At 44.3% G+C, this 17,612-nt stretch overlaps 1 protein-coding gene across 9 annotated transcripts in view; it reads left to right on the forward strand.

Moving 5' to 3' along the window:
- The window catches only part of LOC114577681 (uncharacterized), a 163,376-nt gene extending 147,237 nt beyond the window's left edge, over positions 1–16,139 (forward strand). For 2 of the 9 annotated variants that reach the window (XR_009832359.1, XM_062083672.1), the window contains one exon: positions 14,719–15,884. Coding sequence is in view for 7 of the 9 variants with exons in the window: in XM_062083672.1 (XP_061939656.1) it covers positions 14,719–14,912 (194 nt within the window). In the remaining 2 variants the exon portion in view is untranslated. The other 7 variants (XM_062083669.1, XM_062083671.1, XR_009832358.1 and 4 more) reach the window with 6 other exon arrangements.
- The last annotated feature ends 1,473 nt before the right edge of the window (positions 16,140–17,612 follow it).

Consider the following 17,612-nt stretch of genomic DNA (forward strand, 5'->3'; position numbering starts at 1 on the left):
ATAATGACGGTGTACACCGAGAGAGGGTTGGCCAAATTCATCGTCTATGGAACTGTTTAATTTGTCCTTTGTGTACCCCTCCTTCCGCTGTATCAATGTCGTTGATCTCGCGTTGATCTCAGAGGAGGACCGATCCCTCGATTCGATAAGGAAAGAGGGGTCCGCGATAATTTAAGGGTGTTAATGACGGGCGACAAGGAAAATTTTAGATTGAGACGTGGATTCTTTCTTCATGGACGTTGGTTCTCGTCGAAAAGGACGAGAGAGGAAAGAACGATTCCGGGCAACTTTTTCATGGATCGCGCGGTAATCGATTATCTCTCGCGTATATTTTTTCGTCGCCCGAGAGTATATTTTTCTTGCGTCCTCCTGCTTGTTTATCCGTGTCACGAGAATCCGTGTTAAGTCAACCGTGACAATCGCCTCCGAGGAATCGTGCCCGTCATAAATTATCATAGTTGAGAAAAAAAAAAAAAAAGAAAAGTGTGTACCAGGATCGGACATGAAACGAATTTTTTCCAGATCTTTTTGCTTTTCTTCCCATTTATTATACGGATGCGCCATTTTTACGAACGTTCGAGGAATAGTTTTTTAATCAAATATTCATACACGCGATATTTAATTACTATTCACGAGCTGGCTCGCAATTCTCGATAACAATTCAAATTCATCGAACGTCCCGCCTGAAACAAGTCTCGCAAATATCGCCATAATTTTGTCATAAATATACGTGTATAAATAAAACACACGTTCGATTTACACGGTTCATAGTACAGCTAGCTGTTTAAAGAGGATCGGACACGACAGAGCAGGAACAAGGCCATCCTTCTCCTAATTGGTCCATTCCGGCTAATTAATGGCCCGTTAATTAACGCCGACAGATGCATCATCAACATCCTCCTCGCGCAGGTGCGTCATTCTCTCGTGCCCTTTGCTCCCAATCTCCTGCCATCTTTGTTCCTCTCGAGGCCAGTTTTTTTCTCCCGAGATAACGAGAATGATTTATCAAAACTCGTGGAAGAATTGCGTCCAAACCTCCCTCTCCCCTTCCAAAAAGAGATTCTAAATATTTTCGAATATAGGGGGTGTTGAACTCGTCGAGGGGTCGAAGAGCAAGCATTTCCGCGATTCAACTTCTTAGGCAATCGGATCGGGCACAAATCTCGAGTACTTATTCTTGTTCGAAAAGGAAACTTCACCTGCCATTGAACGTGTACCGATCTCTCCTCCTCACCTGTTGCGTATTGTTGCACTCTCGAGGCAACCCGATTTGCACGGTGAATGCACTTACGGCCGTCTATCGAGGACCTCGTATGAAAAACGCGGTCTCGCAGCCTCGCAGGCTTTTCCCCAAAAAAAAAAGAAAGGAAGAGAGAAAGAGAGAGGAGGGAAGAAAGGAAGAAAAAGAGAGAAGGAGGGTCGAACTCGCGCGCGCGTGTACGCGTGCGTCCTTTTCATCGCGAATTCTATTCATACCGACGAACTTCATAGAAACGCGCCACCGATTGTTCGGCCGCCTCTTGATCTTGATTCCCACCCGGTCCAAGTCAACTTGCCTCGTCGATCTTTTTATTGGAAACGCGTTCGAATAACGCCTATGGCTTTTCGTTCTTTTCACGCTTCCTTTGGGGTGGATCATCGTTTAAGGGGAAATAAAATGGGATCTGTTTAAGGTATCTAGCGGTTAAAGGGAGAACTTAATAGACTTTCCTTCTTTTCTTTTTATTTCGAATATTCTCGATGGACAGGTTTTATTTATCGGCAAGGTATTTGCATAGATCGTGCCGACGTGTAACGTGTAAACGTGTTACGTGTGTCTTGGCTTACGCCGTTTCTGCCTCGTTTCAAAAAATAAATTTTCACGTATTCGGTAGATGGATGATAATTTCGGTAATAATTTTAATTTATGGGCTGAACAAAGTTTGCGAAATAACGAATCCTCCTCCTTTTGCATCGGTGTTGAGTTGATAATTTCGAGAAATAAAGAAACTGTTACGTATTACGGAATCTATTCATTGAAATAAACGATAACAAGTTAATGGAGTTTAAATTCACAACGCTTCCGGTACAATTTTTTTAAATAATCGAGTAAACGAATTGCAGGATGAGGATACGCAGACAACGTGTTCGAAAATGGGATTGATTTTTAATTTTGAGAAATCCCCGTATCGATTCCGCATCGTTGCGCGCAAATCGAATTCTGGAAGTGCATCGATAGCCGTGAAAATTGGAACGAGCTTATAAACATTCGACGTGCCGCGCTCTGGCCCCCTAATCTCGTCTGCCGCCACCCTTCCCTCGGCAGAACCCTCTCGCGTTGACAATTACCCCGCGTTTTACACTTGATTTGGCAAACAACCGCGCGGGCCCGATCTCGAGGAACGCGAGGAACCGTTTCTCTTCCGCGCTCTCGATGAATTATTGCCGAGGAAAGTTTTTCCACCTCGCCCCTCACGAGTCTCAAGCGTGGATGGGCGTTTCAATTTTCCTCTCCCTTCCTCCCACCACCTTTTCGACGATTCCACCAACTTTTCCACGGAACTCGGGCGGAAAGGTGCGTTGCGCGCGATTCGTTGCATTCGAGGTTCTCAGCTGAAACCGATTCCTTCGAGAATTGTCGAAGGAAACCCTCTCGAGGACATTGGATCGAGGGGGATGCAGATTCTTTTGGAAAGAAACTTTATTTTTTTTTCTTTTCTTTAATGGAAAAAACTTCGTTCGATATCGCTGAAAAAAGAAGCGGCAGCGGAAGGGTATTAAAAAGGGGATCTTTTTGTTGAAAAATCGGCGAATTACCTGGTGGCGAATTTTAGAGAAAGAGGGATGGGTAGTGAAAGATGGCGCGACGCTGTCTGGTCCGTTTTTCGCTCAGGTAAACGGTAGTGCCAGGTGTTGACCTGGTCGGGGCGAAAAATATATAAATTATCCTTGGGGAGTTCGAGGAACACCCCTGGGTGAAAATTTACGAGCCAATTAATCGTAATATCGACGGGTCGGCGACGCGTTCACGACTACCGCTCCGGTGCTGCCTCGCCACGTTGTTTCTCCTTTTTCCGAGGCGAGATCCGAGATAACGTCTCCGCTCGTCGTCTCAATTCGACACACCAGACGGATGCGATTGATTGTCTTGTCGCGAAACAAGAAAAAAAACACGCATGGATTTCCGAAATGCAAATATCGGTCACAAGGGGGAAAAACGGTGGAGAAGTACGTGAATGAAGGATCGATCTCGACGGCAAATTTCCGAGTTATTAAAAGGACGCCCAACACTCCAAATTTATTTTTCTCGCGACATTTCATCCGTAACACCTTCCCCCGTCTTCAGCGAGAATTCCAAAGAGAGTTCTTCGAATTTTTTCTCGACACGATCAACGAATCGAGAGATCTTACGAATAATCGATACGGAATTTCCTTATTCCCGTTGTGTGGAAAAAAGAAGAGGGAGAGAGAGGACGGCTTTCTCTCTTCCTCTCTTCCTCTCTCTTTCTCTCTCGAAAAAACCCGTAAAATCGCAAGTAAAACGAAGGCGTAAGAAGAGAGACCGGCCTTCACAGCCGTGAAATTCGGCGGTCGAGACACCTGCAAACCGATCTCTCGGTTCGAACGACCGGACCAGGCCATGATTTATGCCTTCAGCAGGTGGAAAGACGACAGGGGAAGGAGAGGGAAGGAGGAACTGAACCGAAAGAGCGAGGCAGAGGAGGCACGCGGTTTTTCGAAAGTGCGCGGCGAGCGGCCTTTGTTGGTGGGATTTTGCGATTCGCTAGGCCATTTCGAATATTCTCCGGGTTCCGTGGAGACCCGGAGAATCCTCGCGTCTCCTAATAGGCTTTTCCCTGGTCGAGATTCGTCCTTCGTGAAAATCTTGGAAGAGAAGGTGTATGGGAGGATATTGGCTCGCGGCTCGAACCAGCCATTCCTTTTCTCTCTCTCTCTCTCTCCAAGTAAGAAAGAAAGTAAGTAAGCAAGTAAGTAAGTAAGTAAGTACGTGGAACACGAGATCCGACGGGATAATACGGTTTACCGGGATCGCGCGATCCTTTCCTCATAAAGAGGATCCCTGAAAAAACATTCTCCTTTGAATGCTTCTCGAGGTGGCGCCTTTGTTTGCTCGCTTGTCCTAAAAACGCAGAACTGTTGTTTTTATAAAAGGGATACCGTCTTTTAGATGTTATTCGGAACGGTATTACACAGTTTCAATAGGAAATGCTCGATATCGATATATTTTTCTAATACCTTTCTCTTTCTTTAACTTCTTTTTTCTCGCTATATGTATATATTCGCAAATTAGTTGCATTAATTTTTCAGTTATTTATTTCGTCCGTCACGAATTCAACATACAATAAAATCACGGACGAAATAGCCGTTTGAAGTCGACAAAATATTTATTATTATCGAACGGAACACCTTTATTATTACGACGCGAATTATCGAAACGTTTGTGTATCTCTCGGTGTCGATATCGTGTTATTAAACAAGCCACTCGTAACAGTATTCGGAGAATTTTAATATTTATAAACTGTTGTGCACAGTTGCCCACGATTTTCGAGCGTCGAGCGGCGAACCTCTCGATACTCGTCGAACGAAAATTCGTAGGCATATTTCCCGAATCGTGTATATCCCGATGATTCGCCGAGTCCCAATATTATCGGATAGTTTGCGTCGCATCCCGATCGCCGCCATTCATCACTCATCGTTTGCCCGTCCGTCCAACTATGGAAAAACAGTGGCAAAAGAGTGATCACCTGTTGCTAGGGAATAAAATAATCGGCGGACGGTGCGTCACATGGGGAATTATTTTCGTTATATTCCGCCCCGAATATATGCATACACGTATAGTAGTATCGGCGGATAAAATTTTTCGACGCATTCGTATCGGCGATTACATTATTATGCGAGATATATATATATATATATACACACACACGCTCGTGATTTTCCGTGTACGATAAATCATGGACGCAGGCGAATCCGGGGAGGGGAGGGGAGGGGAGAGGCGACGATGGCGGAAAAAACGAGAGCGCGTGGAAACGCGGGGGATAAACGATCCGTTGAAAATTATACCGGCATATTCGACCGGGTATCAACCCGCGCTTTTATTGTCCCGAAATGTCTGGCGCATCGATCAAAATCCTGTGCAAAGCATCGCATTACTATATCCCGATACGAATCGAATAACCGTCGGGTGATAAAGGGGCGGCTTTTAAAAAATTGGTGTAAATTGTATCCGGAGAATTTGGAATTGTTGGAATAATTAAGAATAAAGAGAATAAAAAATGGAAAGAAAGAAAAAGAGAAGAAGAAGAAGAAGAGGGGAGGGAAATTGGTAAATCGACGAAGAGAGAAGTTTCGTGGCGCGTGGGAAAAGAGGGTGTCCTGCAAGAGTTAATGAGCATAATCCCTGTCACTCTGACGAGCTGAGATTAGAAGAGATCCCATCCGGACGACGAGGCACGGGATCTCGTGCCACCTGTGTCCTGGATGCCGGATGGTGGTGTCCTGCGGCGTGGCACACCTATTCAAAACCGAGGAGGAGAAGAGAGAGAGAGAGAGAGAGAGGCTGTTCTCTCTGTACACGAGAGGCTGTTTGCCAAGGAACAGCGCGGAACCGGTGGATGGTGGCAGAAAGAGAGGAGGCAGAGTCGCGCGAGTAAGAATAACCGCTTGGCAAACAAAGGGTCCACCGCGATAACGAACCTGTCGACGCGGGCCTCGAACTCGTTCCGAACTCGTTTCCGTTCTCCTGGGTGGGGAGAAAAATCGTTAACTCGTTGCACTAGGGTTGCAACGCTTGCAGACGCGCGATCGTGCCTCGCAGATTTTTTTTTTCGGCCGCTGCGAAATCCACCGGATTTTTTCGTAGGTTAGATCGAGATGGACAATCCCTGGGGAGAGGAAGGAAATTTCTTTCGTGGAGGACTTAAGGAGGAAAATATTCGGGGAATTTGGGATTGAAAGAAAAATAATTTTCTTCGGATCGTATAATAAATCTAGTTTTTCTTCGCGTGAACGTGAATACAGAAGAAAATTTGTATACAATTTTTATCGATGCAATATCGTGTCTATTCGCGCGTGTTTATTGAACGCGCATATTTACAATCGGATAGATCTTGAACATGAGATTGTCCACGCGGCGTTTTGCGGTCCACGAGGTGTTCTGTTTCGGTAGGGACGAAATTCGAGGAGCCGTTTCTCCCACGATTATTTCCTCGCTCAGGAGGCGGGCTCGAATAGCACGGTCCAGAGATGTCCTTTCGAGATGACCGCTGCGAGATCGTGAATGAAATTCCTGGCCGCCATTCAGCTCGACCTCGTCTTCCTACGAGATCATCGATAATGCTTCTCGTATTTATTCCCGTGTCGTCAACTTTTTCTTTTCCCTTTTTCTCTTTTCCTTCCCCTCCCCTCATCCCCGCTTTGCAAAATTTTCCCTTCAAAAGAAAATTCGAACTCGTGCACTTGTACAATGCTTCCGAAAAAAATCGTATCCCTTTTAAAAAAAAAAGAAAAAAAGATATTAGATTCGGACAAGACAGATTTTATACGATCTTTTACACTTTTACACTTACATAGAGAATTTTTGAATGAAATCGATGGCAAAAATTTCCATCGGAATTTAAGTCTCGAAAAATTGTCAACGATCTCGCGTTAATCGTAAATTCCATCCCGAAACTGGAATATTTCCCGGTATTTTGGCGATCAGGTAGCAGCCCGGCTCCCATTCACAGCTTCCCACAGGTTCTCTCGCAGTTTCCACGAAACGGCTTTCCACGCGCGGCTTGAAGAAAAGGGCTTGTGCAGCGGTTGTGTGAAATCGGTGAAAATATCGGATCGCCTTCGTTTCCACCGTCTTTGTCTCATCGGGCTCCTTTTTTCTTTTTTTATTTTTTTTTTGCCGGAATAACGAGCGAGCGGGCAAAATCGGGAGCGTTGTTGGATGATCCTCGTGGATCCAGGGGTAGTCGAACCGAGGGGAGGGTGAATCCCTCGAATTAAGGACGAAGAACAGAAGAGAGGCGAGGAGAGAAGAAGAAGAGGAAGCTGCGCGAGGGAAAAAGAGGAGAGGAGAAAAATATAAAAAATAAAATAAAAGTGAAACGATTTCGGTAGCGGTATCGTGTTACACTACTCTTTCCCCCTCGTACCTGAAATTACCTGGAGTCGCAAGGCGATTCCTACGCCCCTGTTCGATGGCCGGGGGTGAAAAGGACGGAAGGAGAGGCGGCGGGTCGAGAGAGACAAGGGAGGACGTGCGATCGGTCGACAGCTATACCGAGAAGAAGGATGTCTCTGGAAGGGTGCCACTACGCTCAATCGTAACTCGTTAACACGGCCATTGAGCGAACGGCGGATGAAACGGCCACGATTCTTGTCTGAAAAAAGAAAAAAAGGAATAGAAAGAAAGGAAGAAAATAAAGTAAAATAAAATAGCGAAAGGTAAACAATTTTCTGCTCGATTCAAGAAACCACCAGTGATTTCCATTGTGAGAAAGAGAAACTAGGTAGCAGGCAGTAGAGGAACGGATTATCGAGAAACAAGGGTGGTAATCTTTTATTTTACCCTACTTTCTCTTCCTTCTTTCTGTTTCGTCCCGTTTCATTATTCCGTGAAACGGGAGAGGAGGGGAAATCGATAGAGAGGTTAAGGAGATCGCGGATAGATAGATCTCGGTGGGATGGGAGCACGATCAATTCCCAATTTGTCTTTCACTTTTGACGGGACGGAATTCCTGGCCGGATTATCGAAAGTGTCGAATGAAAGGGCTCGGCCACAGAGGCATTACCGAGTCGAGAGGAGAGTCTATTGAAGGACAGCGGTGTCTCGATTGCAAGTTCAACGATTCCGGTGTATCGACCGGTCCTTAATGGCCGGTCGAATGGTAAATGGATCCAAACAGCGGCTAATCGTGTGCCTGCCTCTTATGAATCGGCGTGCTGGAAGCCACCCCTCTCCACGTCATTGAATTCCGGCTGAAACGCGAATCTGAGAATACATCGGCGCATCGCGTGGTGATCAACGCTCGAAACAATTTCGAAAGGGATCGAACTTCGAATAGAATCGAATAGATCGATATTTTTCTTCAAGCGTTGCTTTCTGCGAATAAAATTGTGTCCTGTGATAAAAATTGTGATTAAAAAAAAGAGAAAAAAAAAAAGAAGTGATTAACTCAGACGACGAGAAGGGAAAAAAAAATATAGGAGAGGAGAAAGGAATAAAAAAAGAGGGTTGAAGGGAGGAGAAAAAGGAGCGGAACGCAGGGGTAAGCAACGCCCCCGTCCGCCGACGTATCGCGTTCTCCAAGAGCAGATGTTCCCCAGTTCTACCGAGTTTCGGCACAGGCTGATTGACAGTTGAATAGCTTTGGCCAAGACTACCTGGGGACTCGTGGTGTCCTTACGTTCTTCTTTCAGGCTGCGTGTAAGTAATCGTTAGTCGGTGTAATGCCAAACCGTTAGCCCTCATCGAGGCCTTGTTACCTGTTTATCGTACCACCTATACATCCTTAGTCATAAACTAAACGGACCAATAATCCCTGCACATCAATTACAGAATAACTGTTCTCCAGTTGTTCATAATTCTTCTTCAGTCTTAACGAACGTGCGTACAGAAGAACGGTAATAAAATTTTAAGCTGGCTCACACCTTGTTGGATGGAAAGTAGAAGGTCGTAAAAGAAAAGAAGGAAACTTTCTATTTCGAAGGATTAACTTGTGCGCATCGTGGTGACGATGCATATTTAAAAAAATTAGATTTCGGCTTTAGAGACGACTCTCTATTCTTTTTTTCTCGAAGAATTCAGGAAAGCTTGTTGGCCGCTATGTATGACGAATGGAAAGATTCTCGATTAAAGGGCCGGTTATTATCCGTGGCGATTCGACATGTCGAGGCGATTTCCTTTGTTCAACCGAACACCGACGATAAACTGACATAATCGAAGGGTCGATGTTCGGCCGGCTTACGATATGTCTGAGAGCTCATCGGACTGCAGGGCGCTCGATATGCGATAACCGATAAGCCGCCAAGTGCACCCGGTGTCACTGGATATACGGACATCGCGATATCTCTATCTTTTCTCGCGATCAATTGCAACGTTGGTAAACGTCCTTATCTCGCACTTGGATCCTCTATACATATACGTATATAATATCTATCTCTATTGATTGCGATATTAAAATTTCCACGCGAAATCCGCACTTTACACGCGCCGAAACGAGACGAGAAACGAGAGTATCGAGATAGTTTCGATTATAGAGTATCGAGATTATTACGATTATCCTCTGGCGCGAGTGAAAAAAAAAGAACTATTTTTCCTTCTCTTTCTTTCTTTCTCCCTCTCCTTTTCCGAGATAAACCAACGATTTACGAAAGAAGAAGAAGAGAAAAAAAGGAATATAAAGAGTGTAGGTACGACGCCATTGAGGAAGTCTCCTCCAGCGAAAGGCGTGCAGAATTCAGGACACGAGAACGTGGCAAGAAACTCGGGCAAAAATCTTGGAGCGCCGATGCAAAAATACGTGTATATAGGGGGTGGGCGAGAGAGAGTGGATACACGTGAGCCTTGGAGAGGAGAGGAGAGAACGTTTAACGTGGATGGCCTCGGGGGTATAGTAGACGTTGCTCGGCGATAGCAATGTCACGGTGGCCACCGGAAATAGCCGGCACTATCAGCCACCCCGCCGGAAGAAGCGCCGTCACCGCAGAAAGAGTTCCAATCTTCTATTCAGCACGTTCTTCTTCGCCCTCCTTCTCCTCCGCCCACCGTATTCTTCCCTTCTCTCTCTCTCTCTCGCTCTCTCTTCTCTTTTCCGCCGTGTCCACCCCTCGCTCCCTCCCCCTCCCCCTATGCACAGAGGTCTCAGTGTGTTGGGCCGATACAACGTCTCGACGAGAATGGACCGGAGCCGTTTCCACCCCAAAAAGAAGGACGAAAGGGGTGGCAGAAGATGGCCGGAAGCACGAAAGAAAGCAGATGCCCCGACAACCCCGACTTATCTACGCTACCCCCTATCCTGTCCTTCTTTTTCTCCTTTCTCCTCCTGCTTCCTCGCGCCCACCCCCTTCGCCACCTTCTTTTCTCCCGTCGAATATTTCCGTACCGGATCGGAGTGGCCGTGTGGGTGGGGTGTGTGTGTGGGTTGTTGCTACACTCCTCGCAAAAAAGCGAGGAGCACCCTTTGAATTAACTCGCGATTTATTATACCTTTACCGAAGATTAGAATTCGAGAAAGGTTCGATCGAAAACCACCCTCCCCCAATAACGATTTCCCATTTCGCTACGTTCCTTCGAACCTTGGAAGGTTCCCTCGAACCTTGGGCTCCGCGTTTAATATTTGTATTTATTTGGCGGGGTGAATAGGGGTCGGTTGACAGGGAAGAACGATTAAGATTAAAATCGTTTCGGGACGGGATTAATTCGATACGCGAGGAGAGGAGGCGATGGAAGGCGAGAAGGGAGGGCGTGGAGGCGCGACTTGTCTTTCTTTTTTTTTTCTTTTTTTCGTTTTCCAGCAAACCCATTCCCGGTGGTGGTAAGTAGCCGAGCTACTACTAGCTGGAAGCTGCGCGGTGATACATCATGGGGTGTCAACGAGTGTCCCCGCCGCTGTAATCTCGCATCCATCAACCCCTCCGCAGGACGAAGGGACGTCCGTCCTTACGACGTTTCCCTGATCGATGTCCACGAAGCAACCTCGATGCCTCACCTACGACGACCTTTGCACGAATTTCTCCCCCGTCCCTCTCCTTTCTCTTTCCCCCTCTTCGTCAAGGATCAATCGGTTTTTCTCGCCGGACTCGATTTTCATTTATCTTTTCCTATCTGAAGGCTCGCATCGTCATCGTGACACCCTTGCTTGCTTCTTCCTCTGACCCCTTTCCATCTTGATTTTTCTATTACCAATGGAAATTTTCTATTTGGATGGATTCTAAGAACTTTTTGATGAATTGTACACGAAATATCCGTCTAATTGTTTCCAGATGTTTAAAGTTTATGGAAATGAAGGGAAAGCAATAAATCATATTGACAAGAAGGATTTTAAGGAAAAAAAGATAGAAAAATCATTCAAATATTGTGGATTATTTGCGATGGAAGACGGTAATTAAAGATAGAAATTTAGTGGTTAGTTAGTAGACGAAATACGACGAGATTAAGCGATCTATAACCACCATTATCGTTACAATGACTTATCGTAAAAACGGTATTCTTTCTGGCGTTAAAGAGGTGATTCCATTATCTGCAATAAACGGGAATGGTCCGTCTTCGTTGCAGTAAGGAGTAATAAAATTTGTCAGTTTATTTTAGTTAAAGATCAGGTATAAGGAAAACAATGAACGGAATGGAAGGATTAGATAAACGATTTACACTTGCTTACGAGTCGACTCGAACATTATTAATTGCCATTCCAAAAAGTTAGAAATACGGTTATAGGTAAAAGGAGAATTACATCCTTTCGGCCCATAAATATCTATATTGTTGATATATCGACTCGAATGATAATTGGCCAATATTTTTCTCCGCCATTCGATCTAATCCCTTTGTCTCTTGTTTTAACTTTCTTACCTACGTGATTATCAACTAACATAATATTAACTACAACAAAACTAGAAAAAAAAAAAGAAAACTGGTAGAACGAGTGGGAACTCGTCTCGCGATTTTATCATCGAAATACGGGAATAAAATTCGTTTCTTTCGTTTATTCAACTCTGATCTCTGGTTATTTAAACAATTAATTCAAACGATTAATTCAACCTGTTGTACGAAACAATGGCGGAAAACGAGCAGAAATATCCGACGATCCTTCAGAGATAATTATTTTTCAACGAGCGTTAGAAGCGTTTGTTATATAATGTCGCTTCGACCGACTTGTCGAAACTTCTCTTCTTTTTTTCCCCTCCTCCCCCCATTTTTCTCGATTCGCCCGGAAAATATTAGCGAACAACGTATTCTTTTTTGAGGCTAGGCGGAAAGGGTTGGGGAAAAGAGAGAGAGAGAGAGAGAGAGAATAAGAGAATAAGGAAAAGGGGAAACAAATTTTTCGGCGCAGCAACGACGACGTCCGGGTGGTTCCCTATTTTATTTCCACCTCGCAACTACTCGACGTACCACGAAATTATTAAAGTGGTAGACCGTTCAAGCATCGCACAAGTGGCGCGCACGGGCGGGCCGAGTTTTTCACCGGTGCTTGGCCAAAAAATTCGGCGCGTATTACCCGAAAAGCCGACGGCGCAGGCGCCATTTTCGCCCACGCCGCTTGACCCTGAATTATTCAAGAACTCGAAGACCCGACGAGGACTTCATAAAAATTGCAGCCACCGTGATTGCCGTGGGTTTCGCTGAGCTGAAAGATAGACGGAGAGAAAAGAGAGCTCCTCCTCGTCTTCGTCGCCTTCGTCGGAGGAGGCACGCGAGATCCCGCGCCACGCTAAGTAAAAGGGTCGAAGAAGAGGAGGGAAAGAGAGAGAGTTTTTCAAATTTACCCCTGATGATCGACGCCATCTTCTTCCTTTATTCACCGACCGCCTTCTTTTTAACGTAGGGCCGGTGGTGTGCGTGCGCGCGCGAAATAGGGCGATTAAGTATGTCGCGCGAGGGATGCCTACGTGAAACAAGCCTTGTCTATAATTCAACGATAAACAGGGACCGGGCAAACATTCTGAGAGAGGGTTGAAAGCGTGTTTGTTTGCACGACGTGAACGAAGAGAACGAAGGCCTCGATAAATACGATATCAACGTCGTCGCAACAACGATTCCTTCAAGTGCGACGTATTTTCGAAGGAACTTTATTCGTTATCGTCGATTCTTTGCCTCGATGGGAGGGACGGGGGCGAGGAAGCTTAAATTTTCGGAGATTTTTCGGAGAAAATTTAAAAAGTTGCGGGGTCCGAGAAACGTATGCGACACAATCGATCAGTCGAAATCCCCCTCGTGTCACCAACCCCTTAAGCCCCGCAAACCCACCCACACGATATGTAAAGGGTGTGTTTAGAATCTAACTAAGGGGGTTTTAGAGTAGCGATTCGTAACAGTCGCCGTTACGTACACGGTATAATGCGGAAATCGTGTCGCGTTTGCGGAAGTCGCCGACGCAGGATAAATATTTCCTTCGACCAAGGAATTTCTTCTCTGTTTCTCGTCGTATTTTCTTACGAGCAAAAAATATCCCGAAAATATCCCGCTTCTGATTTTATTTTATTTTATTAAAAAAGGGGTTTTTAATTTTTAATTTAGAAATTTCCAATTTCCGTTCGATCATTATTTCCTCGATAATCGATGTTATTCCAATGAAAACGTTTATTCCCTTACGAACGAATAATAAATTCCTTCGAGCAAACATTGAAGATATTTTTAGAGTTTAGAAAGTTTAACGTTGAATAATGTTGCTCCCTTGGGAAAAAGGGAGAAGGAAGGGGGTGGTTGGCCCTCCACTGCGCTCCCCCACGGGTAATAAAACGGCAATTTAATTCATACACTTGATAAAGCTGGCCAAGTTTGGGAAGCTGGCGAAAGTCAAACGAACAGAAGGGCTTATTTTGCAAATCATCACCCCGCGGTAATAAAGTTTCACGAGTCGAGACGAAGAGACCGCAAGAGAACAAAGATGAACCTGAACACCCTTTCGACGTTATTGTCGCCATAAATCTTCCCTTCCGCTCTATTACCTTTTCGAATTATTTTATTATTCTTTTTTTTTTTTTTTTTTCGAACGATTAAAACAAAACTTTCGTCGTCGAAAGGAATTAAATTAATCCCGGCCGATAAAGATGAATCGTTGAGATTTATTTGTCGTTAAGCGCGCGAAATGGAGGACGTTTAGAGCGCGATTCTCGATGATTTGAAACGATCATAAATCAGTGAGGTCGAGTATCTCGCGCAAATTGAGAACCCATGGCAACGGGTCCGGCTGGGCCGCTTCGCACAGGGGTTGAAACGAAGGTGAAGGGGGTTTTTCAGGGGTGCTCGCAGGGTGGTTAGTGGCATTCATCGCGATGCAGATGGCTTCCACCCCTCACGCCGCCTCGACGGAGAGAGAAACACGAGGAAACGAGAGGGAGACAGGGGTTGGATGCTGCGCGTATACGCACTTTTTCCCGCGTCTCTCTACCTTCTCTTCTCCTCTTTCCTACCTTTTTCACCCTCTTTCATCCACTCTCCACAATCCTTCGCTCTCTTCTTGTTTCTACTTTATCCTCTTTACCCCTTTTTCATTCTCCTCTTTCTTCTCAATTCTCCTCTTGCCCTTGCAATTTCGCGTAATATGCGCTTACATTCGGCCGTTCGGCTTCTATATCATTTCCACTCTTCCTCGCTATTGTCATTCACGAAAGAATTTATTTTTTCGTAAAAAAAAAGAAAAAAAGGAAAGAAAACAAAGGGATCAAGGGAAGAAAGAAGCAAACTTCGATGATTCTCGCCATTTAAATGGCAACGATGAATTATCACGGATTCGTCATTTCAGAGATCGATCTGATTGCACCTTCTGCAAGAAAGTATGGTAGTGGAACGATTAAGAAAAATTCAAGCGAATCTTCCCATTCCTTCCTCGATGCCACTTGATCCATGATTGATAAAAATTGCGGAGAAGTTTGCGCGTCACGCAAAGGGGGGTTTCGGCTTATCAACAGGTAAACGAGTACAACCCCCTCCGCGCCTCTATTTTCGCTGGGTGGAAAGTGGAACAATGATCATGGCGTTCGTCTTATACGCACGATTTCTCCTAGGTCACAACAGCACGATCTCGAACAAACGAGACGCCTCAGATTTAATCCTCGTTTACTTGCAAGGACTCGATCTCCTACCCTCCCTTTTGCCCACCGCAACGAAGCATCGTCTTCTCTGGCTCGTGAGTATATATGTATATATACATCCTCCATACCAGATAGAGCTCCCCTGTATTTACCTGTCACCTCGATGACGATTCTGACAAGGGTATCTACCCTTCGACGTATATACCCTTCGTCCTTGACGCGATTCGAGCCTAAGAGTCGTGCGCCATCGAGGCCCCTGGATCGTCCTCGTCCTCCGTGAATCGTGCCAAACTCGTCCAAAGGAGCGGCCGCACGTTGCGCGCATTGTGCTCGCAAGAGCAGCAATTTATTGTGTATTTGAAATTATGCAGTCGAGTGGCTGCCGTCTGCCTCCGAGATGGCTACTTTGCACGTCGATTCCTCTCCTTTCTCTCTTCCTCTTTCTCTTCCCTCCCAACCCCCTCTCCCCCCTCTACTTGTGTACATAAAATATAATATAGTAGCAAGATTTAGACGTTATCGGTTAGCCGGTAGTCGACAATCGACGATTAAACCGAGGAGAATTTAAATGTGAGGGGGAAAGGGAGAGGGGGAGGGGATAGGAAGGAGGATATTGACGAAAGCATCAATCTCGAGATATATTAGAGGGAGCGGGATAGCCCCGCTCCGCGTAAATCGGCGTGGAACGATCAACGCGGAGCGGCTGCGAAAAAAGGAGCAAATCGAGAGGTAATTATTTATCATCGATCTCGGTCGGCGCGCTCATTAGCGCGCTGCCGTGCACGCGGCTCGCTAAATTATTTTCCCCACCCCTCGCCTCACCTCTCCCCTCCCCCACCGCTGGCCCGCCTCTCCAAGGCAGCCGAGGAGGGAATCGTAACATTTTTCACGAAGATTAATCGAGTCGACAAACGGGTTCGATCGTTGTATAATCAATCGAGGCGAGGTGGCGCGCTTAAATAAATCGAGCACCGGCCGATTCCTCCGCTACCCGATTTGCATATCCAGGAACGTGTCACGACGCGCCAAGAGAGACTCACTCCCCCTCCCCTTATCCTTTTTTCCCTTTTTTCTTTTTCTTTCTTTTTTTTTCTTTCTTTCTTTTCTTTTCTTTTCTTTTCTTTTCTTTTCTTTTTCTTTTTCTTTTCTTCCAGAGAAAGAGGCAGAGCTAGAGCGGAGATCCCCGATTGTCATGAAAATTCTCGGCTGGAGAACGTGTCTGACGCGCCAATAACGTGCTCGAACGCATGGGCACGGGCCTAGAAAAATGGGTTAAGCGGAGGGGATTCGAGAAATTGGCATAAATGAGATTGATACGACTTTAAGTTACTCGACTTGAATCGATCGTGTGCAAGATGAGAAAAGAGAGAGAGAGAGAGAGAGAGAGAGAGAAAGAGAGGGAAAAAAAATAAGAGAGAAAGTGGTGGATCCTTGGGCCACCTCTTTGGAGCTACTCGTCACGCCACTTTGCGCGCCCTGAACAGATAGGAGCAAAGAGTAGAGGAGAGAGTTCGGCAAGGTACGCCCATGCCGTTGACCGACGCGATGCTCACCTTCCATTATGACAACGCCATGGAACGTGTTTTGCGGATAATGACGATGGAACGAGAACTCGGTAGTGGTTGCTGCTCCTCGCCGGATCTGAAATTTCAACTGGGGATGGCTGCAAGTGTCTACCAAGAGCCCTACGACGAATCTTTTAGTCGTTAAGTACAAATTTTTTTTTTTCGCGCGACAGTTGCGTTTCTGTCTGTTAAATATTATAAATTGTAATTTATTTTGTAACGCGAAATATTTAACACATTGCGGACCAGTTAACTTTATTAGCTTTATTTTCGAGTATGTTTCGATAAATACTTTTACCCGCAACAAAATTGAAAACTCGAGAATTCTCGTGATCTGTCTGCAATGTGTTAATTTCGTGAAACTTTTTAACTGGTATAATTTGGCGAGAAAATCGTACAACGATCTATCTCGTCTCGTTGCAAAGGGTAAAGCTTCCACTTTTGCATTCCTCGATTAAATTTTTACACAAATTCTTTTATATCGAGGAATGAAAAATTGATAAGTTTTATGATTCTATATATAGTTTAAAAATTTATTTTTGCAATTTCTTTCATTCCATAAATTTATATAAGGAAGCTTCCCCTTTACAATGATCCTTGAAAAATTTACGTATGATTTTTTATCGCCATTTTATCGCACATTTGAATTAAATGTGTGCAATCAGTAATAGAACAATATGTATTTATTCATTGTACGTTATATTCTTCCAGTAAATACTTGTATGTTTAATGTGTGCTTAATATTTAATGCACATTTAAAAAAAAACAAACGCTTTTTATTATTTCTTGACAATTTTTATGTATACCGCTTGATAATTCTCTAATATTGCATTACCATATATTAAGCACACACTAAACAATTATTATATTATATTATAAGTTTATACAACTCCAAAATATAATCAAATCAATTGTTAATTAAAAAATATGTATTTAATTATAAGTTTTATTCAATAAAACTATTTAATATTTTTGAATAAATAAATGTGTTTTATCTTTAAAAAAACACTTATTCCTAAACCTATATTTCCTTCAACCCTTAGTATTTAAGTAATTGTTAAAAAATGATTCGTGAAGAAAATCAGAGTTTAATAAAAATACGTGCGTAAAAGGTAAGTAAAATATAAGGTAAGTATAAGGTAAGTATAATTTTCTTAAAAAATTTATCAAATTCTTGGAATTACTAAAATTCATAAAATAGAATAAAAGTTTTAGCCGAAGACTCGATTTTGTAACAGGAGAACATAAGTTGATAAGAGGTCAACGAAAATATCGGCAATTCTTGGAAATTCGAACATTTAA

This window comes from Apis cerana, linkage group LG13, assembly GCF_029169275.1.
Source record: "Apis cerana isolate GH-2021 linkage group LG13, AcerK_1.0, whole genome shotgun sequence".
NCBI lineage: Eukaryota > Metazoa > Arthropoda > Insecta > Hymenoptera > Apidae > Apis > Apis cerana.